At 45.1% G+C, this 25105-nt stretch overlaps 1 protein-coding gene across 4 annotated transcripts in view; it reads right to left on the bottom strand.

Annotated features, from left to right (window-relative positions):
* TP63 (tumor protein p63) overlaps positions 1-25105 on the bottom strand; it is a 101287-nt gene that overhangs the window by 26374 nt on the left and 49808 nt on the right. For all 4 annotated transcript variants that reach the window (XM_082288384.1, XM_082288383.1, XM_082288385.1 and 1 more), the window contains one exon: positions 23012-23266. In XM_082288384.1, coding sequence (XP_082144510.1) covers positions 23012-23266 — 255 coding nt within the window. The remainder of the gene's footprint in view (positions 1-23011; positions 23267-25105) is intronic.

A 25105-nucleotide genomic window follows, 5' to 3' on the forward strand; every position in this document is an offset into this window, starting at 1 on the left:
CCAATGTGTACCCAGAGGACATTCAGTGAAGAGGAGCTGGACCAGGAGTGCTGCACACAAGGACACCTCCTCCTTCCAGATTTAACCTTCAGCTCAGCATAACCTAAACCCCATGGCTTGTGAGCGGACTTGTTGCAGCTGCAGTTTGAAGTCCTCTATCCCACCGGGTGCCAGAGAAAAGTGGACAGCTTGCTGCCAGTGGGCATATCCGGCATTCAAACCCTGGGCACGGCTGACAGGTCCAGTGATACAGATCCACCACGTGTGGCAACAATCCCCAGCCTCACAGCCCAGGGCACCGGAGAGGCACGCCTGTGAGCATCCCCTATCTGTAAGGGAAGCCATCGTGCGATGCCCGGGAGCATGGGAGCGGGAGGGGATGCTGATGCAGCCCCACCAGTGCTTTGGAGGCATTTATCAAATTTCTCCACCCCGGGGCAAAGGAAAAACCATGTCACACTCCTTTCCCTCTTGAGGAAGGGCAGTGAATCACCCAAGGGCGTCCGCCTTTGCAAAGACTTAAAACTTCATTTTCCCCCCCCAGGCTCCTCTGCCCCCTCCCCGTCGCCTCGCCAGGCGCTCACGAACGGTGCTGACGAGCTATTAAAATCCTTCCTCCGAGTGCTTTTCGCCAGGAGCCGCAGCCAAAGGCCGCCTGTTGCCACCTGTCAGTCGCGGGGATTAATTACCTGCGCCGGGCGGGGAGCGGCACATTCCTGCCGGCCTCGCCCGCCGGGATGTTGACATCAGGCAGGTGGGCCCCGCGTCCCCCGGCCGCCCGCGCCGAGGGGGGACGCGACCCACGAGGGGTGCGTGGGGACCGGCATTGCAAACCGCAGGGACAGCGGGACACGGGGCCGGGAGGGAGGGAGGGAGGAGCGCGGCGGGGCTGCCCCGGGGCAGGCGGCACTCCCAGCGCCGGCAGCTGCTGCTGCTGCGCCTTGGAAACCTTAGCGAAAAAAATAAATATATGGGTGCGTGTGTGTGTCGACCTGCTTAGGTAAACGGGGAAGGGGAGGGGTGTCAGGGAGGAGAGCGGAGAAACGTAGCCTGCGGACAGGGATTCAGGGGCCGCTGCCCGGTGCGCCGGGTCCCGCTGCGGAGCCGCTCCCCGCCCGCGGGCACCGCGGGGCGCAGCCGCTGAGCTCCTGCGCCGTGCCATCGCGGGGGAGCGAGGGGGAGAAAAGGCGCTCTTCCCCTCTGGCAGAGGCACAGCCATCCCCTCGCCTTGGCAGGCTGACAGCTGCGCGTTCCCCCTCCCCGCAGGAGCTCCTGCGGGTCCCTGTGAGCAGCGCTCCCGCCCCGTCCCCCAAACGCACCCCGACTCAGAGGGCGCGATGAGAAGGGGACATGCACACGTGGCCATGGTATAGGAGATCCCCTGAAATCCCCCCAAAATACCGAATTGAGAGCATCTGCTAGATTCTCACATCTTTAGGATAATGAGGTAACTCCTTCATGTGACAATATTCAGCATCTCGCTTGAGGCTCCCCAGGGGTTTCAATTCAAAACTGCCTCGATCAGGATATATCATCTCTACCTGACACTGTCAGCAAAGCCACGATAACAGAAATAACACCAATAATTTCCCATACTGCTTTTGCACTGTGAAACTCTAGTAAATGTGAAAACTTTACATATGAGGGCTTTTACATTGCAATTTCGTATCTACATACTTACTTCACCAACAAATGAAGTCCTCTTGAGGTTCAGCTTGAAAACCATTTTAAAAATAAACAACAACAAGAACAAAGAATCAACTGAAAAGTATCCTGTTTCAAGAGGAAAAAACCTCCAATGGAAAACTCTGAAGGCAAGCTTTATGCATTTTTCGATACAAAGTGATGGGTGCAAAGGAAAGCTTTACTATTTGGTTTTGTGAGTTCTCGTCCTTTGCCAGTCTATTATTTAAATATTTTTGAAATTAATTTATTTAAAAACCAAAATCGTTAAGACTCCTGCAGTCAAATGGCCTTAGCTTGTGCAGCCAGCTCACACACTGCATGTGTATTGTGTCCAGTTTCTCTGACAGTTTCTAAACTGAAACTTTAGCAGTAGCAAACAAGTTTCAGATGCTAACAATGTCTAATAATTTACATTTCTGATAGATTGCTTTGCATCAGAAATTCTGTGACGTAAAAGTAAGAAATAAGAGCAAATCTGCTGAAAGGCAAAGCTGATCTGATTCTGAACATCTTCCCCTGATATCTACATCTCCCAGTGACTTCTCTACTATGAATGCACAACAAATAAGCAACCTGTTTGCCTACCACAGAAAATATAACATTAGGAAACACACACTGTAGGAAATTCACCCTCATTCTACCCAAACTCACCTAAAGGCTTATGATGTGCTAAACTCCAGCAGAATAGTGAGGAGCGATCAAAGTTAGTCTAAAACATTACTTAAAATTGGATTTGGAAAACATCCACTCCAATTATTAAGCATTAATTAGTAAACCAACAAAATTCAACAGCAAAGTTTTTAATCATTACAGTGATTGCCAAAGCAGCTTTGTGAGTAATTCCATTGCATTTCTTCCCTCCTTCCACAGCCCCGCTACTCTCAAAGACACGTGGCTACTTCACATCCTCCTAACAAAGCACTACACTGGAGTTACAAATATTGGCATCTCTATAAAATACACACACCTGCTTGCACGTAATGCAAGTGAGTGGACAGTACACATATGACCACGTTTGCCTACATGAAACTAAATTGACTGTATGACCTCAAGCGTCAGAGCAGCTAACACTGCAACAGTGACATAACCAGCAATAGTCCTTCCAGGCAATTCTACTCACTACACCAGAATGTATACTCTAATGCTGCAGGCAAAAACCTCCAGGACTTGATTTAGCAAAAAAATCTTCAGCATATGCTTAACTTTTGGCAGCACTGTTAACCACCGCCTGCTCAAGTCAGTGTGCCTCTGTGTAAGGGAATTTGTGAAGTCAAACCTGAGCTTAAAGATCTGATTCAACCTGTATCTTAAAGGAAATCGGATTTCTGTTATAAAGGGCTCCAGAAATGAACTGAAAAGAACATATTCAGGCTCCAAACAGCAAACCCACCTCACCACATACTGCTCCTGACTCACATGCCTTGGCTTCTGATACTGAGCACGAGAACCTGTTCTGCTCATGGGCTGCTTTAAGTAAAGTCCAGGCTGGCAATTTCAAACCTCCTCCTAGCTTGGTGTGGGGGATTCAACTTTCTTACAGTCATCTGTCCCAGGCTCAGCCATAGAGGAAAGCTGCTGTGTGTTTCCTCCCAGATTTCACTTGTTTCACGTTTGCATGTTGTAGCATGCTCCATCCTACTGATGCCTTAGGTTTTAACTTTTACATTTTTCAAATCCTGTATTGCCTAGTGTGTAACTCTGAAGTTTCGTGTGGCCTGTTAACTACTGTTCTCTCATGCTGGTTAGACATAACAAGCCTCTCCAAGGACACCCAGATTGTCCTAGGCCCAAAATGTGTAAACTAACATCTTAAGAACAGGGGTAAAATTGGGGAAATTACATCATTAACTGAAGTTATAATTGGAGAATTAACCCTGATATGGAAATGAAAAAAACTTATAAAAGTGTGAAGAACCCGTGACTCAGGGTCCATCTTGGGTGTAGCTTTTGGCCTGCCCAGGGTGTACCTTTGAATGCCCTTCAAATAAATACCTACCTTTATTCCCTTATTCTTGCCTAGTCTCTGTTTTTAGGTGGCCATCTCAGGCATCATTACCAGCCAAACTCCAAAAACTCTCATCAGCTAGAGGAAACATTGTCTGGAGTAACCAGACACCAATTTTTAGTGCATCTCCCCATCACTTTTGTCCCCTGCTGAAAGTCAAAGGGTGATGAACTCAACGATAAGGGAAGAAGCACAGCAGTACATAAAGGTTGCTCAATTAAGACAAAGTAAATGGCAAAGCAAAAATCCCAAAGCTCTGTAAAATATTTCCGCTCCTACCAATTCCAACCTGGTTTCAAAAACGTGAGTCAGCAGTAAAAGTCCCAGACAAGCAGGTCAAACCTTGCAGCCCTACAGAGAGTAGATAGAAGGTTTGGATCCTCTGCAATTTGGGATACAGCCACAGGTTCAGGTAGTTCCACAGGAGCTAAAGATCAAGGGGAAGAAGCAGGGTACAAGGAAAGGCCCAATGTAAGACCTAAGTACAAAACTCATTTTAGTTCCTTCATCTGCAAATAAGGGGATTTCATTAATAACTCAGAGGAAAGTGAATGAGTCACTAGTACAGTATCTGTTACAGCAGAGGGAAGCCAATCTGGACGAGAGAATACATTAAAAAACAACACAACAAAGTTGGTCTGGCAATGTAGTCTTTACAATCAGCAACATCCTAAGCCTGCACATTAGGGGCAGCATCAGTCCCAGAACTATCAAGCACTCTGCCACAGACTGCACCGGCCACTCAACACCATAGAAAGCAAGACACTGCAAGATGGTGACAGATTTCCACCCAAATTCTGGCTCATGCCAAAGGACTGGCCTACTTGTAAAATACCACAGCACATTGCAAGGGTAAGAGTATTTACATCAAATACTGGCCCATCTTACTGGCTGGGGCACAAGACAGGCTCACAGGAGATGCAAACCAGTTTTTGCACATTCATTCTGATACAGAAAAGAAAGTTCAAGCAACTCAAAGCTAAAACCAGGTTTAATGTCTTGTGATCTATCATACTAAACGCCTTTGCCCAGATACATTTTCTATCCTGTTTGTTCTTTCTTGACTTAGCGTTCAGATTCAATGGACTCTACAAAAAGGTCAAATAATCCCTGAAGAACTTCACATGCAAATAATTAGGTTTTTTTTCTTGCCTTCCTGCAGTGCTACTGCTGTTGTGCTGTGACCAAGTGCAGGACTGCTCCCTGACTGTTTCTGGAGTGGAAAACTGGCCAGTGCACCCAAGGAGCAGGGCTGGTAGATAACTGGGAGGCCAAGGGGCTCAGCCGTGAACTTGAATAAAACAAGGGGCCACCAATCAAGTCAATGAGTGCTCCTCAGGATATGCACTCTTGACAAAGACCAAATGGCTCAGATGGAAAAAGGTGATCCCTTTTCTCCTACTCACTTTGCTTCTCCTCCCATTTATTCCACCTGAGGGAAGGTGCGGATACCTCTCCACTTCATCCTTCTAATAGACTATTAATCACACCTATGGGAGGCAATGGAAGGAAAGACAAAGTATTAAATCTGACAGGCTCTCAAAGTGGCAGTGCCAGTGAAATGCATCATTAAGGTGAGTAATTTTCCTGTTTACTTCATATAGCCTCTGAGCCCCCCCGCTCCCTCCTCCCTGCCTAGATGTGGGCAGGACCCATCAAGGCAAAGCTTTGGAAGCAAGCAGCAGCGTCCCCAATTTCTACATAAACGCTGCAGGCCAAAGAGCAAAGGCAAGTTCCAACTGAGTCCTTGACAGTAATCAAGCACTGCGGCGCCTCTGGTCTTGTCTTGTGCATACCTTGCAAGTAGCATCATGTCTTCCCAGGGAGACTTCACTAGCAGAGCACGCAAGCGCCTTGTTCCTTGGCTTCTATCTCAGAAAAAGATAGTCCTGAAAACACACACACACGCCCCTGCTTTTCTGCTCCAAGGGAGACCATTTCCCTCTAAATCTCCAGTGTACTGTTAGAAGCCCTTTCAGAACAGATTGATGAATTTGCCAGAAATCTCTTTTGTTCCTGTGCAGAAAGGTTAGTGCCAGACCCTTGCCAAAATGGCATTGAGTCTTCCCTGTTAACGTCCAGGAAACTATCCTGAGTCAGATCTTATTACATTTGAAACAAAGTGCAAGTACCAGCAAGTCTCTTCCATGATAACAGCCAGGGCCTGTCCCATTTCCTGATCACATTACACTCAATTTCCAGAACTACATCTATGCAAATATTGTTCTCCTGCTTGCCAAGCATTTCATTGATAATTAAAGTGAAAAGCCAGCAAAGCTTTTCTGGCCAGGATGGTGAGCGAGGCAACAAACTCATACACAGACACCAAGCAGGGACAAACGCTCTTCCTCTGTATGAAGACCACCAAAAAAGAGCCCTCTCCTCCTCCTAGAGGTCAGAGAATCCAGACTGAACCAAACAATTTCTGCAAACATCCCTCTGTTTTTTGGAATTACTGACCCAACGAGGTCACACTCTAGTTCTGAGTCACAGTGAAAACATAAGGATTAGGAAAAACAGAAATTACACCTAACTGAGCAAGTCATAGTTTAACTGAGACCACAGAGATGCAGAAACTCAGATCTAAGTTAGATCAATCAAGCCTGACAGCAGCTCCAGAATACTTAGGATGAATGGTGACTAAATCAAACCTTTAAACCTTTTATTCATACAATTAAGCTTTGGGGATGAATGGTGAGAAAGTCAGACAAGAACACAATCACCAGCATTTGCAGGGTTCTGGGACCTGTATTTTACCCAGATCCTCCTCCTTCTCAGCCCTCTCCTTCCATCCTCAATGACCTAGCTAAGCACAGTCCTTGAGTCAACTCATGTGGTTTCTCCCGAGCCTACTTTCAAAGTCAAGACATGATTCAGCAAGGTGTTTAAGCAGATGCCTACCTTTAAGCTTGGGAGCAGCCTTGCTGACTCCAACAGAACCCAAGAGATTTCACTGGGAATATTCACGTGCTAGAGGTTATGCACTCACTCAAGTGCCTTACTGAACCGAGACCTTGATTTTCCTACGTACCGTGGGAAACAATTCATCAAGTTCCATGCTGAGGAACACAGCAGAGCAGCTGCTGCAGCCATCAGGACATTCCCTGCTCAAAAACACAGGGCCTCGCCCCCAGCCAGCCAGTGAGGTCAATGCTGTGGCATCTCCTCTGCTAGGAAGATCAACAATCCCATACAGGTTTGGGGTACTCCTCCATTTTTTCTCACACTCTCTGCAGCTGTACAACTTCAGAAAAGGGAAGAAAGCTGTTCCACAGAACAGCATTTAGAAAGGGAGGAAGGCTTGCAATGAGTTCAGAAAATGTTAGCAGCAGTCCTTCCTACCCCTCAGAGAAATAACAAATCTTTGGTTTTGCATCTTCTGTCCCCTAAGAGCAGACTGCAAAACCACGTCCCAGTGGACATACAAACCAAAGGGAATTGTGCAGTAACATGTCACAGAAGAAATGGAAGAAATGGAAGGCTTGAACACAGTATAGTCTAAATCTCTGGTTTTTAGGCTGCTTTGAAATTTCAGCAAGAAAGCACAAGTACATAAAGCAAGCTTGCATGGACCTGGATGCACTTCACAGGCAGATCTACAAAAGCCTGCTAGGTAAACTCAAAAGGAATGACTGCCCAAATACTCCATGACATAGTAACAGATCTATAAATTATTAGAAATAGATTACATCAAGTCTCTCAATACCTAGAAATTTATTTATTTCACTTGGTAGCATTGGTAGCAAAGATAATAATGTCATCTGCATGATCTAACTGGAAACATAACAGGAATGAATATGGATTTAGATGCAAATCCTTGCAACCACAACCTGAAGATGGCTTTCCAAGGAAAACACCGAACAGCCCTTTGTCCCTGCAGACCTCACTGCTCTGCACTGCTTCATTTGCAAACTGCAAGCTCTGAAGACCCCAAGCAACAGATGCTTTGTGAGAAGACCTAGCCCATTCAAAGCAAGACTGCTTTCCCAACCAAAAAGCAGTCTTTGTTACTGGCTAACAATGAGAACAGGAATAGTTCCCTGGGAAACATAATTTTGAAGTCAGATTTCCCAACTAACCACACCCAATTAGTAAGTAATGCCATGCTTTTGAGTGATTATGGAATCCCAGCAGATTTTTTAATAGTTTCAATTTTATGATTTTCTCTATCTTCACAACAACAACAAAAAAGGAAACAAAACCCCCTCATGATTTTATATAGGTGGCTGGTAACTAAAGGCAAGCCCCTACCTCACTAAAAAGTAGTAAAACAAAATGGAACAAAACAAGAGAAAGTTGCAACATCAGAAGTTACTCGCTCACACTGTCTGGCACTCCCATTTTCCTTACAGCTCATATGTGGTGCATCAGAGAAAGGTGCAAAGTCTCCATGGGCAGAACAGGCTGTTGCCCTGCATGATGCTGTGCAATGAATTCCTTCCCTAGCAGAAAGCAAGATTTGTTCTGAGATAGCTACCATGAATCTCATGCACCTGCACCCCTGCAAATGCTATCAAGGGTAACACTTAAAAGCATTTCCTCAGCAGCTCTGAATGTAATGCTATCCAAATGAAAAGGCAGGAGAAGGGCTGGGACTAACACTAGCAAGCCATTTGCAAGTGTAGCCCATTGAAGACAATCAATTGGTACCAAAGAAATCAAGGATTTGGACCCTGCAGAAGTTCACTGCCTCTCTAGAATTTTATCAGCCACTATGTAGAGAAGACACCAATAAACAATTTACTCTTTCTATCCACCAGCTTCTCAACTGAACAACAGAAAAGAGTTTACAGGGGAGTAAATATTTAGCTCTCCAGCTGCAGACAGCAAAACACCAGATATGCAGAAAAACCCTAAACAGGATCAGAGATACTACAAAACACCACAGGGATGTGACCATACTACTGCTATGACAGACAGCAGCTCATTATTGTGTAAGGTAGAGTGCAAAGCTCCTTCGCACAAAGCACTGGGTTCGAAGGGAAAAACCCCCATTTTTACAAAGTGTGGAGGCAACAGATTGAAACACTCCAGAGGGAGATACTTGGGAAGAAGAAAGCTGTTGAGGGAGGAGAAGCCCTAGCCACAGCACACCATCTATCTGACCCTAAAGGACAGCAACAAATAGAGGCCCAGCCAGACTGTAACTGTTGCCATGTATTTCTTCTTTAAATGCAATTTGTTTAATCTCAAATTGGATTCAACCATCAAAGGCTCTCTTCTGTAGCACACTGACAGTTCGCTCTAAATCTCTGCACCTTTAATCCTTTAATTAGCCAAGAAAAATGCAATCTCAACTCTTCCACCAACCTAAGCTAATTTTCTGCATGAAGCTTCCATCTCCTGTAGGTTACAGGTTTTAGCTGCTTGTGTAGCCAAGGGGAAAAATACAAAACACAACATTCCCACAGAGGCTGATGTGTGCTTCTCCAAGGAGCAAGCTTCTTGAAAAGTCCTTGCAGAAGCAAGAGGGACCCCTTTTCCCATTGCAGTAGTGGGCTGGGAGGCATAACTACATCACCCAATTCAGAGGAAGAGCCAACAGAGGTTTCTGCAAATAAGACAATGTTTGCATAGGACAGGGATAAAACTGGAGTGTTAAGCCAATGCTTGGCTAAGAGAGTGCCATTAGTGGCTTTGGCCATCTTTCTCAGTGATTTTGGGATGGGAGCTCCTAAGCAAGCAAACAGAACCCCAGTAAGTCAATCACTTTGAAAACTCTCTCCAAAGGAGATGAGCCCTGCTATTTCTCAAAAGTGTCACAGCAACCCAGCTCTCAATGAAGAAATGGAAGATTTCATGAGCCACCAGAGCATCAGGACAGAGACCCATTTGGGCAGCCTGAAATACTTATCAGGTTCTTCATGCAGTCCCAGCAAGAGCAAACTCAACGAAGGACAAGAGGGCCACCAAAATTCTTCTTTGTCTGAAGCCCTAAGCACGCTGGAGTGAGGTATAATCTGCACCTGAACAGAAGCCTGACTGTCTCTCCAGGTCAGGATGAATCTTGCAGGGCAAGGCAAAAGCAAACAGTGCTCCTGCTCAAGGCATGGTCATGGTGCACCTACAGGGACTGCTGGCTGGCCACATGCTGACCCCATGTGTAACAAGCCAAGCCATCTCTGCACAGCCCCCAAACATCCCATTCCAGCTGCAATATGCCAGAGCCAACGACCCTGCCCATTGCTGCAGCACTACACAGACAGCACATCTCTTTCTAGGCACAGCCTGCATGTCCACGCAATGCTGCATGGAGCCCAAGGCTGTGCCTCACGTGCGTGTTTAACTGCCAAGTGTGGACAAGCTGTCAGAGGCGTTCCTGGTAGCTGGTCAGGGAACATACGCGAACAGCAGCACCAAGTCATCAGGGATTTGACAAAGGCATGAAGACATGGGAGTAAGAATAACCTCCCTCTGAAGAACAAATGCACAGTGGAAGAGCCCTGTCGACATCAAAGGCAGAGGACAGGCATTTGTGGATCTTGCAGTTCCTTAATTTACTTCTGTGTTGAGGTCTTGACAAAGATCAGCACATGACCAGGGCTGCCCCGCTTACACAAGCACTTTTGATGAAGTCACAGCAGGATTTGGTTTGAGAAAAGGGGAGAAAAAGCCTCAACAGACTACTGCTTTTAAGCACTAGCAAAATACTACCCAGGTAGTATTACAACCCCATCTCTACCTAGAATAGAGCACTTGGAATGCATGCCCTTTTCCTCTGAAAGGATTTTAGAGGTACTGTGTTCACACTGCCCACCTTACTCAGCCCAAATCAGTCCCCCTCATCTCCTCAGCAAGGAATTCAGCCCATTAGACAAGCAAAAGGATCTGAGTAACAGTTGCTACGCTCCACTGACAACAAACCCAGTCACACACAGGCTGTACCTTCAATACCCACAGTAGTTACACATGCAAACCAGAAATGTGGCTGCATGTATATCTCCGGGGTTGTCTTACAAAAAAAAAAAAAAAAAAAAACAACAAAAAAAAAAAAAAAAAAAAAAAACCACAAAAAAAAAAAAAACCAAAACCCAAAACAATGCAGAGCTCAACGTGATGATGAGAACCATCAGTGCAATGATAGGAGAACCTCAGCATGAGAACTACTGCCGGTCTAATGCCAACCTCAGCACTCCAGCCACTCCTGAGTCATGTAACTGTTCTCCACTGCCACGGGCCTTCCGAAAGAGGCATTTCAAGTGCACGATTAAAGGCAGGCAAATGACTCTGCAAGCTGCAGTTGCAAGATATTCATGCTACGTTCAGTTCCTACAGGGCAAAGAGGACAGGAGTAGCTCACAAGAAGCTTTGGACAGGGAAGCTGCATTCTGGGATCCAGGCAGCCAGCCTGGTAACTGAATCTCTGCACTGTCTTTGATCAGTGTATTACAGAACATCCTTCCACTGACAGTCCTCAGGGTGAGTACAGAAAAGTAGCAAATAGTAAGTAGATTTGCTCTAGGTCACAAAGCAAGCTCATCTCACAGCACCAAGATGAGTAGAGTTCTTTCTCTTTTAAGAAAGAAAAAAATATATATTCTACAGTGCTCTGAAAGCAGCTAATCAGATTATTAAAGTGCTTAAAAGTTTAATGAAGAAATCAAAGCTATTAAGCAAACATTCAGCTTGATGTCTCTTTTCCTTCTTACCCACCCTTCCTCAATGCATTCAAAACCTCTTTTTGCTATGCTATAACATGTTTGAACAGGTACTGAGATACAAACAAGTCTTGGCCCCATCTCATACAGAATGGATTGGTTGCAGATGTTCTCCTGCAAGCTACATCTTGCCTCCTGCAAGAGCATTCATCTCCAAAACACATCATTTCACTTAGTTTGCCTGAAGCAAAAACTCAAAGGTTATTTAATTTTTAATATTTTTTTTATTAACTCTAACATACCTACAGCTGTGCAAGCAAAACCCCATCTGGTTTTTCAAGGCACAAAGAGGCAAGCAACTAAGTTTAGATAAAAATAACCAAGTTGGGGCAGTATCTTTCTGCTCACCTCTGCAGGAGCCAACAGCAAAGTCAGGGGTGCAATAAAACAAAAACCTGCTATATTTCAGAGAAGCCTGACATATTTCACTATCTTCCTAGGACAAGTCAGACATGAGCTCATACAGTGGCAGGTGAGTCAGTGACGAGTCAGATGAGCTCCTTAATTAAGCTTTATGGGCAGATGATCCCTCGAAGGTGTAATCAGATTGGTATGGCCAAGTGGAAAAAGGAGAAAAAAAAAAAAAGAAAAAAAAAAAAAAGAAAAACATTTTAAAAAGCTGACTGAACTGCTACACCCTTGCTGAGCCATGCTGGGCAGGCTGAAGGCAGCACTGCCCTGAGCCCCCAGCATGCAGGAATACCTGGCCATCATGCACCACTCCCTGGCAGTCAGCACCTGCCTGTGTGCTCAGTTCTGCTCCTCCAGGGAGCAGAGAAACGCTGACTTCCCCAGCAAGCAGGTCACACTGGGGTCACACTGCAGACACAGTGCCATCCCAGGTGTCCGGTGTAAGGGGCAGGCACCCCATGAGCTCCACTTTCAGAGGCAAGGGGGTTGCCAACAGCTCTGACCTGCGCGGTGGAGAGGTAAGAAGTCATGACTGAGTCACTCCCAATCACTAACAGAATCAGTCTTGGCTAGGTGATTTATCAACGTTTAAATGCTACCAAGCTGCCTCACTTAACAGAAAAGCCCCATGAATTTTGTGTTTTGGAAGCTTCCCTGAAATAAGCTGCAAACCACACATCAAAGTATCAGTGTATTGAAACAAAACAGCGCCATTAAACAGATTGAGATCAGCAGGGTGACTAACGGCATCAGAGCATTTTTGTTCTCTTGACACCAGACATGCAGCATGGAAACGGTTTTCTTCCAGCACGTGTCCCTGCAAATTCATCCTGGAAACTTGTCTCGCCCATGTAGCAGCTCTTCCTGTGCTGCAGTGCTCCCTCCAGCAGCACAGGAACACCAGCAGCATCAGCACAACCCAGCTCTCCCCATCTTTATCTTGCACAGATCAGTCTGCTGAAAAACAAGCCCAGAAAGACAGACTCCAACCTCTGCAGCCCTTCTGAGAGGCATGGCAAAGGAAATGGGCAAAAATGACTCATCAGAGAAGTCAGCACACAAAGGGAATGCCAAACAAAGGTTAAATTTATGAATTCCTTATAGAAACTGATTGCAAAGCAATCACTCCGCATGCTTTGTCTCTTGTCTAACCTTACAGAACTAATGATAACACTTCTGAAGATTTTCCTAGGGCCTCACCACTTTCTTTGTGAGCACCAGTACCATAAGAGGTTTTAGTGGGATATCTAGAAGTGCACAGACATTTTTCTGTTTAAGCCCCGTTTACTCATACACCTACAAGTACTCACCAAGGATGGGTCAAGAAAAAATGACTAAGAATGAGTTGTATGAGAGGTTTGCAGGAGAAGAGATGGGAGACAAGGAACTCATTGCAAAACCGGCCACCACCCTGCTGATTAATGAAGAGGGATCATTCAGTGCTCAGACACTGGACAAACATCTCATGGGAAGACTCTTTCACCTATGGCGATGCTGATGCTCCAACGCAGACAGAGCGGAGGCACTGCCTGCCCCGCTGCTGGCTCTGCAAACACCCTTCAGGCAGGGCACCAAGCCCAGTGGCACTGCTCCCATCCCTTCCCCATGGGAATCCCTTCCAGCCCTGCCCTTTAACGGGGGGGGGGTCCAAAGAGCTCTGGGTGAAGGTCTGATAGCAAACCTGGGCTCATTTTTCTCCCACTGTAAGTCAGGAGGGAGGCAGCTCCCAGCCACAGCTCACACAGTTGAGCTAATGTGCCCCGACAAGCAGCAGGGTGAGTTTGTTGAGGCTCAGCACCACAACTAACATAGCATTGGTACAGCACTGTGCTCTGCCTACAGAACAGGAGCAGGCTTTTCCTCTAGCCATAGCCCCTAAATGGCTTGTGTGTCAGTAATGTTCACACCTGGTAGGCCCAATGCTGGTAAAGCTCAATATATCAAGCAGGGGAAGCAATAACCCAAGCAGCATTCAGGCTTCAAGTTTTAGCCTGAAGACACATTTTGGTTGCCTCACCAGTTAGTTTGTAGAAAGATTCTGATGTCCTGTAAACAAATCAAAATAAGAGGCCTGAAAGCTAAGGCAAGTGATAGGGCACCCACAGCAAGCAGCAGTATCCAGTTGCCCCCCTCAGGCATTTCACATCAGGGGTCTAAGTGTTTTACAGCATGGGATTGCCACAACACAGTCCCATATTTGAGGGTGGCTCCGTGGAAAGGAGGCAGAGGGAATAACTTGCACAATGTTACCCAGATCACATCTAAATCACAGGGCAGGAGCAGCTCCAAGGATGGGCTGGGAGCCAAAAGCAGGCAATGCTGCTCCTCAGCAGGGCATCTCTCGGCAGCGTGGCTGCTCTCTCCAGGAGGAGAGCATGGTGCACCCCAGGGCACAAAACATGCGGGGAGGAGAGCCCCAAGGCAGCATAGCCATCATGGCTAATGGGGAAAACAACAGGGCCACAAAATGTAGACCCAAGTCCCATCTCATTTGTTTAGGAAAGCCAGGTCAGCCTTCAGGTGCTGTTTCCTCTAGCCCACTTTTCACCTTTCCACAAAGCTGAATTTAGATGGACTTCAGCAGCTAACATGTATCAGCAGATCATAAACTCCTTATCAGACAAGTAATATTCTCCTCTGTTAAGAAAACATTCTCACAGAATGTATCTAAAAAATAAATAAAACAAATGAGGGAGAAGTAGCACTCTTCTCCTGTGGCTCCAGCAATGTTTAAATGTTATCTTGAACAACTGGAAACGGTACCATTTATATCAACACTCAGGTCTATTTGCGAGAGGATCTAAGCTCTTACCTGGATAGCTATCCTGCTGCGTTTACAATAACAAATCTGACACACCTGCACATAGCAAAACCTCATGAAAAGACTTCCATTGCATAATAAAGTTCATGCTCTTTCTATATAGAAGCCATTCCTACCCAGGACATTTCTTTTTAAAACAAAGTAGGAATTTCTTCACAGTACATGGTCTGCCAAGCACTGCAGCTAAACCCTTAGCATACAGAGCACCACCAATGCAACACACAGAATTATTCTTGCTTCAGCACACCTCCTAACTGCTCTGTACTGAGTTGGCAGGGACATAATATCTATGACAAACGTGGTATTTCAGCTGACCTAAAGAAAGGAATGATCATCTCCAAGGGCGGTCTTTGTCTACATGGTGAGCAATACCTATTGCACCAGCCTTCCTGAAAAAATTTACCCAAAAGCAACTTATTCAGCAGCCACTCAAATAGTTTTTTTTGTAGGGTTGAAATATCTTCTAACAGTGCTCAGTAGATGCGGTTAAAGTTATAAAGATCAATGGTATGGGGGAAACTGGCAACGTATTAGGAAACCCTCCTTGCCCTGGAGCTGCTGCCTCCCTTCTGGGCCAGCAGCCGTAACCTTTGGAAAGGTAAGGAGGCAACTGTGCCGATGCCTCTCAGCTCTGCCAGGCTGCTTTGCATGCCTAGCACTTGTGAAATCCAGAAGAGCTCAGCAGCTTTTACATGCCAGTCCAGAGGCAGTCCCCGTGCTGAACGCAACAACAAAAAAACCCAACAAACCGAAGCATAAAAAATAAAAAATAAAAAAATTCCACTCCAAAAAACTGCTGGTTCGGAAACTTGGGCACTTCTGGCGCCTTGGTTTCCCTTCTCTAAAATGGCGACTCCACACCTGATTTGCCTACCAAGCAAAGGTGTTTGCTGATTAGGGAAGTAATGTTTGTGCAGCACTTTGAAGATTTAAAGTACTACATTAATCCTACATGTTGTTCTTACTAGAAGCCAATTTTTAACTAAGAGAAGGGAAAAAAAAAGCTGATTTAAATAGTGACCCTCCCCCACTTCAAGATGTTCACTCATCTCCCAACATCAGCTATTCTTATCTGTAAATGTTTTTTTAACCCTTCCTTCTCACAGTTCTCAGAAACCACAAGTCTCATTCAGCTTTTATTTGAAAAATGGCTTCTTTCCAGGCTGTGGCTGTTTCTTGTAAAGTTAATTCCTTTGGTAATACTGCTGGAGGCACCTTGGTATGTTTGGTGTGTGTATGTACACATATATATTTTCCCCCTTTTCACACGGTGTTGTTTTTATATATGTGTAGTGAAAGATACCTAATCCAGGATTATGATTCTCTTTATTCCTTTCTCATGAAAGTAGGTGGGACTTTTCTTGTGCAAGTTGCAGTGATGGAAATTATGTTTAATGAACACTTTTTCCTCTCCACATAGACAAAAAAAAGGTCTCCTTAAAAACAAAAAAAAGTTTCTTGCACTCAAATTTTTCCCCTCTGAGTTTTCCTTCAAAAACAGCTAAAACCTTAAAACAAATTTTCTGAAGAAAAAAAAAAAAATTGTGATGCCAGTAAAAGTAGAAATTGCTTGTAAAAATCAGCAGAGGGATCTGCTGCCCCAGTGGGGGACACACCCCCTTCCCCCATCCTATGTTCTAATGCCTCATGACTTTTCACTTGCAGATCCTGGAAGACCTGTAGTGAGGTCTAACTCATCTCCAGTGACAGTGGGAGGGAATCAGCCACAAACATTGCAGCCAAGAGGCTAAATCCCAGTGGAGAGAGAGGGTCATCCACACCATCTGATGCCTGCTTTCTCCCAGCATCCTGGGTGCCCTACACTGACTGTGCTGTTTGAAGATCAGAATACACACTCAAAGCAGGAGACCCAAATTTTCAGCTCACAGTGCTGACAAACACCAGTTCATACTGTAAGTAAATAACTTCCCTTCTCATCCTTCCTGGGTATCACTAGTTGCACAGGGTACAGACTGTCCCTTGCAGCGCGGTCCTGCACCAAAGTTCAGTCCTGTCACCACAGAGAGCACTGGTCTAACAGAGCATGGAGCAAAACTCCTGCTCATACAGAGAGGCCATACTGCCTTGGTAGGATTTACAAAACAATCAGGGACATAAAAACAGGGGGGAAAGAAAGAAAGACAGCTCACATCACAAGACATTTTCTAGAAACTGCTCCACAGGTCTGTACAGCTGCTTGTAAGGAGTAACAGAAGATGGTAACTGGTAATAAAAACAAAATATACATGACAAAGATATTATGGGGAAAAAGCACAATTACATTCTAATGGGAACCTAATGCACTCAAATCTCATTTTACTCAAGCATAAAAACCCAAACAGAAGCCAGCAGTCCCCTCCTGGCTGGTTCTCACAGGTGAACTGGTTCTTCCCAGCTTTGTGAGCTTGAAAACACCTCCCTGCCGTGAGAAAGGCACCTCCTTCAAAGACAGTAAGCCTGGCTTCTCTCTTTCCAGGTAGATGACCTAGGACAAGTTACTTATGCCCCAACAGCCGTGGTGTTAGGCCCTATAATGTCACACAGAGGGAAACACACCTCAGAAGCTCCCCAAGCAAGAAAACACAATCACCACCTCTCCCTGCACAAGGGCAATGGTGGCAATTGACATCTGCCCTGCCTCCCCACCTGCCCAGTGCCAAGAGCACATGCATGCTGGAAGCAGCCTCTTGAGGCAGGCACAGCTGCTGAGGGCTTAAGGAAGCCAAATCTGAGCCACTTTTCACCTGAGACAAATGGCCAAGCACCACAGCGCTGCTGATCTGCCTCATGAAGGATCAGCTCACAGCACTGCATCAGCCTGCAGCGCCTGCATCCCACACTGCAACCCCATCTCCTCCCCCACTGCCTTCTCCTTCCAGGTTGCTTCTCCCCTCTGCCTTAAGAAGTGGGGGCTATCACCAGTGAAATAAACTTCACTGGAGAACCAGCTGGGCTGAAGACATTCACTACCAGAGTGGCCCACAGGTGACCAATTTGTCTCCCCATGGAGGGCTGCAGATGCTCTGCACAAATGAATCTCTTACAGGGACCCTTCTCAACTGCCCTGTGCAAACAGGAAAAGCCTACACCATTACTGACTAGGAGCCTCTGAGGATAAGAAAACCCCTAATCCTGTAACAAGGCCACATCCAATCCCTCTCTCCTGACAGCTTTAAATACAACGTTAAAGGGTGGAACTGGAAAGCTCAAATTATACTGACCAACACACCACCAAGGAATCACAAAGCTAAGACTTCACAGGAGCACTCAGCACAGTCTTACATGTATATTCACTGAGAGAGCCACCAGGCCTTAAAGTTTTCACTTACGATACTGAGAGATAATCAGCAGTTGGAACATACTGGACATGACCAGAGTTACTGAAATGATGCACTATTTGAACAGATTAAGAGAACACCGAATATATAATTAGGAACTGTTGAGTCAAGGCAATGTACACATCTAATTGCCCTCTCACTGCTTCACTATGCTTATGCACAGTCATTTCATAGAGACTAAAATGTCCCAAATTTACTACATGGATCAGAACACAGAATGTACTTAAAATAAAAATGGAGTTAATCAATCTGAAATAGAAATACTGAGATATCCCAGCCAAGGAATCTGTTCTCTCAACCACAAAAACCCGTTATTGCTTGTGTGGACTAATTTAAGTGCATTCTTTTCAGCTTCCTTAAGATGCAGCTTTTCCAAATTCACTAATCCCAGACAGCACAATCCATTTAGTTGCTTTCATGCATGTTGCACACACTATTATCCAGCTTTTCTAGCAAAGAGAGTCTGAAATCTGAGCATTTTCTGATGGTTGTAGGCACAGCTGAGTTTACTGAGAACAGGAAAATCAGTGAGCCTGCCTGGAACATGGATTGCAGCTTTGAAGAGCTCCAGGTTTCGTAACAAATCCTGCAAGGACCAACCCAGCTCAGCTCCAACCTACTGCAGGGCATGAGAAAAAACTGCTAAACTCAGGTATTGCCAACACCTGAATTATGCAAGTCTTGCAGGGCTGGGTGTCTTTCTTCAGCAGAATCAAAAATTTGCAAATAAATTTCAGTTTTCATTTAAAAAGTTAAAGCAATTTCTGCCTTCTTGTGACTATCAAGAAAAGCTTTAAAATATTTAGTAGATGCACCCTAAAGGCTCAAAAACCTGGGAGAGAGTAAGAAGAACCTGTTTGTCTTTTAAAAAAGAGTCTCATGACTTATAAGGTGGTATCTTGCTTTTGGGGATGGGTGGATGAGATTAATTTTTTGATAGCTTGCATTTGGCGGTAATGTTAACTTTTACTCACCTTGACATACAATTTTAATTTTTACTTTCCTACTGCAATCATGTTTTCCCCCATGTAACAGGTTTTGCTAGTGGCAGGTGATTGCCAAATATATTTCAGGGGGAAAAGGGAGTGCAGTTGTTTCTTTATTTATTTGTGCTCCGAGTGGGTGGGGAAGGTCGGCATGCAACTTCCACAAACAAAAAAAAAAATCTGAGGTGGTACACTTTTGAAATGCCTTGTTTGCTTCTGCTGCAGAAACAGAAGGAGATACTGCAATGCATGGGTATACAGGAATTCTCCCACAATAAACGAGATGCTATTCTGCGTAAGTTCTGACTTCATCCAACTCAGAGGGCTTCTCCCTCAACCTCAACAACCTACTCTCTATCTCAGCATCACAGACAATAAGTGCTTGTTCCTTTGCAGCACGGTTTTCAAGAAGGTTTTATTGTTTGAGTGTGCATGTGAGAAACTTTGTTCAATTTAGACTATAAAGGCTTTTGTTTTTAAACACTTCAATAGAGTTTCAATTGTTAAAGACTTTCCTTCTGAAAAGACTGATTAACCTGCTTATATTCTTACTTGCATTCTGAGGTAATTAATTAAAAAAATAATCAAGGATGCTTATAAAGTCCTCTGCAATCCAATCTCAATTTGTCATCATTAATTAGATCAACATTGCATACAAATGAGACCTAACCTGATTAGACAGCATGTTTTACTGGAATTCCTACTTAAGGTCATGGAGGACTTCAGAGAGAAAATTTGCAGTATTTTCAAAGTAAACTGCTCATACATATGGAATCACCCTGTCACCTAGCATCAGCTAATGTTTCTCTTTGTAATTTTGGCCTTTTTATTTTTTTTTCCCCCCCTTTAATTAGGGGCCCATCACAAACCTGAGCAGAGAAGCTGTCACACTCATCTCCCTCCCAGCCTATACTACACAAATACTGCTGATTTTGCAAAGGGTGTCCACTGTCCTAGGACAATAAACCTCCTTCACTGCAAAATTTGGAGGAGTAAAACAAAAAATCATTTTAAGAGGAAAAATGATCCCAGGGCTGTTTTCAGAGACATAGAATTTATGTAACCAGCAAGGACGCTCTCTGCCTTCCCCCACCTCCAACAGAAGTCACCTTGGGATCTAAATGCACAAAGTGTGTTGGAAATCTGAAGCACCTTCACAGGTCTCCAATCACTCCATGAAAGCAGCTCTTGCTCTTTGGAGAAATTACCCATTCCTCTTACCCAGCTCACCGGCTTTGCTCCCATGACCTAATCTGACATGACTCAGCCCAGAAGCTCAGAGGAGCTCTAGTGAAGCACGCTGTCAGCCAGGACAGCAGATCCCCTGCCAGGCACCACCAACCCTTCCCAGCACAAGGTAGGTCAGACTGGCTCATCCCCTCCAAAAAGGGGGAAAGTGCAACACATTGGATTTCCTTACTTAATACTGTTACCTGGGGAACTGCAAGAGGGAAAACAGGAAAAAAATATAGAACACTAAACCAAACAAACTAAGAAACAAGGCTTTCAAGTTTTGGACTCTTAATAAGGGTGGGGCCATCAAGTAATTAAACTTTTAATAGGTCACTACAGTGGAAGAAACTCTTCCAGTTGGGTAAGTTCCTAATCCATCATTAAAAAAGACGACAGGCATTAATCAAAGTGTATGAAGTCACATGATGGGGGGGGCAACTCCAAGAACTTGCTCTTGCTGAGAGGATGGGGCAATCACTCCTCCTTTCATCAACATTTCATGCGTGTTTCCACACTTCTCAGGATGACAGTGGGAAGGAGAGCCTTCACGTCCTTCCCCACCCACCCCACTGATAAAGCTGTCGAACACAGATTACCAACTGCTCAAGAGCTCATGTGAAACGAGTTGGTGGATTAATTAGCAGAAGGGCAGAGCTCTGAAGATGGATAGATGCTCTACTTTGCAAGGCGTATTGATTGAAGGTCCCCAGCCAGCACCACAGGACTGTCATAATCCACTGTGAACACATAGCACACTGCCAGCTCCTGCACAAGCAGCTAAATATGGGTCACTTGGCTCAGCGCAGGGACACCTGGACCATGCTCCCTCCTCCCTGATCAGAGAGCTGTTTAAGAGCCCATTCCTTCAGTAAAATACATGGACTTAGACCTGAACAGACTGCAACATACACGGGGAATACACCTTCATCTGCAGGTCCACATCAGGGCAAAGGAAAAGAAGGGAAGGCTAAACATGCCTTTCCCCAGGCTGCACACACCTGATGACTGTAGTCACCAAATAGTAATTTTATTTCTTTTTTCAAAGTCAGCATGTAATCTGAGCTTTGACCACTACCTAGATCCACATTAAAATTCAGCCCTTACTTCTACCCCAAAAAGCCACTATCAATGAGGTGAAACATCTCATTTAAGCTTGCTAGGAGCTTTCCTGCCTTCATCTCTGCTGGAACAGCCTACTACATACATTCAAACCTCATTTCAAAAGACTGCTTTTCGTAGTTGAAAGGACAGCATCAAACACTCTGGCTCCTTGCAGCTGCGTTAGATAATTCTTTGTACCATACGTATCAAAAGAGAACATCTTTTCATATCTCCTTCAAAGGACCCTCTCCAGAACAGCTTGCAAAAATCCAAGCCAGCATTTTCTTGCCCTGAGAAATGCAAAGCAGAACTGACCAACAGTTTCCTTACCTAAAGGGAATTGAAAATAAATATAGTGTGTAGTGTAATTGGAGAAACAAGGACATGAAAACATGTGTGAACTACAGCAGACCATCACTCCCCAGGCTGATGAGTAAAAAATGCGATTTCAACCTCACTTAAAAATACCTCACCCTTTTATGCATAAAGAAATGAAAATTTGGTTGTGACTGAACCTATCACATTTTAACCTCATTTAAACACCATTTTCTGAAAGAAGTTATTAATGTCAGTTCTAGACAAATTTTAGCAGAAAAGACTTTTAAAATACAAGGGATGTAACCTTATAGTGATCTGTTGTTATACGGCATCTTTTTCCAGAAGAGAGCACAAGGGCTCTGCTGCTTTGCTGGCAGCAGTAGCTTGGAGTTTGTTTTTTAGTTGCATCTGCAGCTAGATTGTATCTGAGATCAAAGTAGTTCCTCAGATTAAGAAGAAAAATAAAAAATCCCACACTATTTTAATGCCCTTAGCTTTTGGTAAAAAGTCGATCTTTTTTTGCTTAAAAAAAAAAATTTAAAAATTAAGTCCTTGCTTTTATTCAGGTAGTGTGGGGCAGGATATTATTCACTGCACCTACTCCAAGTGCCTGCAGGAGAGGAAGGCAAATACTGAACATCTTTAAAATAGCAATATTCTCCATTGTAAACATCTCTACTCTAGAGCCCTAAACCACAACAGCAGGGCTTACAGCTCCAGCAGTGCTGTGTCCTGAGAACAATCAAGCCAGCACCACCAAAAATCAAGAGCTGGGCTTCAGGTTTCAAGCTTCTGCATTTTTTTGGTAAGAAAAGTAGTGTTCTGTCAGCGAAGTGTTAAATAAAAAAAACCAAAACAACAAACCAACAACAAAGCCCCATAACAGAACAACCCCACCCCCTTCAACAAAACCCCAAACAACACACAGGGCTGACCCGAGCTGGTGACACACTGGGGTTCCCATACCAGCTGCAAGAGGAGAAGGACACAGAGAAAATGACAGCCTCACACTCCATGGGTCTGAGCAGGGAGCACCACCTCCATCCTGCTGGCACAGCCCGGCATGCCAAACCTCATACAAACCCACGGATGTTGAAGAAAGCCAAGGCAAGCACTGAGGCAATGCTAATGCCCACCTCAGGTTTTACTCCAGAGCTCCTGTTAGGCCCAAAAGGAGAGCCACTCTTTCATCATGCACAGTCTTTAGGTGATTGATTTTTTGCAAGGCATTTTTAGTCCCCTGGGATTTAGTGATATTACTGAGGGTTAAATTCCCACCACACCCTCTCAGAGCAACGAAGATAAATCTCTCCCTTCTGTGTGACACATCACACTCTGCAGAGGACTCAGGTCACTTTATTCTTGCACAAGCCTGGGTATGTATCACATGAATAATGTCACTAGGGGCAGGGGGACCAAAGCCAGTGAAGGAGCAAAAGGAGCCATGTCCTTACCGTCCATGTTGCTGACTTTGCTGTGCTGGACTGTTGAAATGATACATCGAAGCTGTGAGGTCCTGGGTAGTCTGTGTTGGAAGGGATGGCTGGGGAGGGAGAGAGGGCATCAAAAGTGGAGCTGGGCTGGGCGTAGGGCGAGGGGGCCGTGACGCTGTTCTGCGCGTGCTCCGTGTTGTAAGGGCTGGTGGAGGAAGAGCCATTCTGGATCTGCTGGTCCATGCTGTTCAGGAGCCCCAGGTTCGTGTACTGCGGCTGCAGGCAAAGAGAGATGCACAGGAATGTTAGAGGAGAAGCACCAGCACAGGCTGGCCAGACACAGCATGGCCTCCACCACAGAGGATGCACAGCATCATCTCAGCACCACCGTACGTGTCACACCAGGAGGGAGATATGCAAAGGATATCCCCCTCTTTACATTGGTGACTGAAACAGAAAGGAGTACAGCTTCTCACAGACACACGGTGCATCAACAGCAGAGCTGGGAGAAGAGCCTGTGCATCACCAGGAGGTGATTTGCAGGGCAGAAAGCCGTCCCAAGGAGACAGGCTCGCTATGCCTAGCAACACCCAGTCAGACATTTCAGAGGTACTGCTGTAAGCTGATAAAAATCAGCAGGTTCACTACAGTGCAACTGGCTCTAACCTGTACAAGGCTACACAGTCTTCAACAGTCTCATGCTCTACACAAAGGCGATGGATCTGACCCCGCTACACAGGGTGACATTAGCTCCTCTAACCCAGGTAGTAACTGTGCTGAAATGTGACTCACTGGCAAAATGGTTAGGAGCCACAAGCCTATCTGCACCATACATTCAACTCCCAGTGACCAGTCACACACGGTGGTAGAGAATTAAAGTTCTCATCAAGTAGACTGGAAAGTGACAGCATGGAAGGCTTCTTCTCATGCTTAAGAAGTATCAATTGTACAGTTACGTGTAGTTAACTGCACTTAACTAGTAGTAGCTACTTAGCACATAAGTAGCCTTCAAGTACAAACATTATATGAAACAAGTGAAGACATCAAAACCGAAAACCTCTGAGAAAAAAGAAAAGGCAAAAGTTAGATTAAGGAGAGGTTAACAGAAAAAACACATCTAATAGCCTAAATTCAATGCGTAGCCATGGTCTCCCACCTCAAAGAGATGAGAGGGGAGCACAGTTTAGAGGAAGGTGACAAGAGTAAGCAAATCCTTTTAATGCCATCCTGTAACATAGCAGTAGGTGACAACTTTTTAGCCTGGAAAAAAACTGAAAAGGTGGAACTCAGTATGATAAAAGGGGATGAATTCCTAGATTACATGGAAAAAGAGCAAATACAAAATTAATTTTCATGTTCTCTTAAAAGAGGTGTTTGGGAACAAGCAAACAGCTTGAGCAGAATTTTGGCTTAAACACACGAAGAGTGATTCTTCACAAAACCCACAAATAAACATGGATTTTTTTTTTGCCACAAAATGTCACAATGCTAAAAGCCTAAGTTCAAAAAAGCAGGGGACAAGTTCTGCTTGAGGAAAATCCACCAAGACAAGTCTATCTGATTTTAAAATTCTCTACTACTATCACTTGGAAGCTGAGAAAGTATTCTGGAGAAAGAGTTACACAACTGCCACACGTTTTTAATCCTCCAAAAGATGTGGCACTGGCCAGAGTGACAGAGCAGCAGGCAAGTGGGATTCAGTCAGGTACACTGGGTGCAAAGCCCCATCCTTGTGTTTGTCCAAAGGGCACTAAACTGTGCCCAGCTCAGGGCAAGCAGCATCCAAAGGTTTGTGCTACCCATTCCCAACAGCTCTGGGCTCAGCCAGGAACATGAGGCAATAAAGGCACCTGGTTCTGCTGTTAGCTGCTGACACAGCAGAAGAGACTCAAGCTCTTCCTCTCATCCAAGGCTCCAAGCAGCTCATGTCCCTCAACATCCTATATCCCCAATCCCACCCAGAGCCACCAAGCTCACCTATCTGTCAGTATCTCAGCCAGTCTGCTCACAGCTGCCCTCATTTTTCCAACAGTTATTCTTCTTCTTATCAGCCACTGAGCAAAGGCTCCCCGAGTCAGAACACCAACCACAAGATCCATAAAAAAAAAAGCTTTC

Source organism: Coloeus monedula (assembly GCF_965178545.1).
Source record: "Coloeus monedula genome assembly, chromosome: 10".
NCBI classification, from domain to species: Eukaryota; Metazoa; Chordata; class Aves; order Passeriformes; family Corvidae; genus Coloeus; species Coloeus monedula.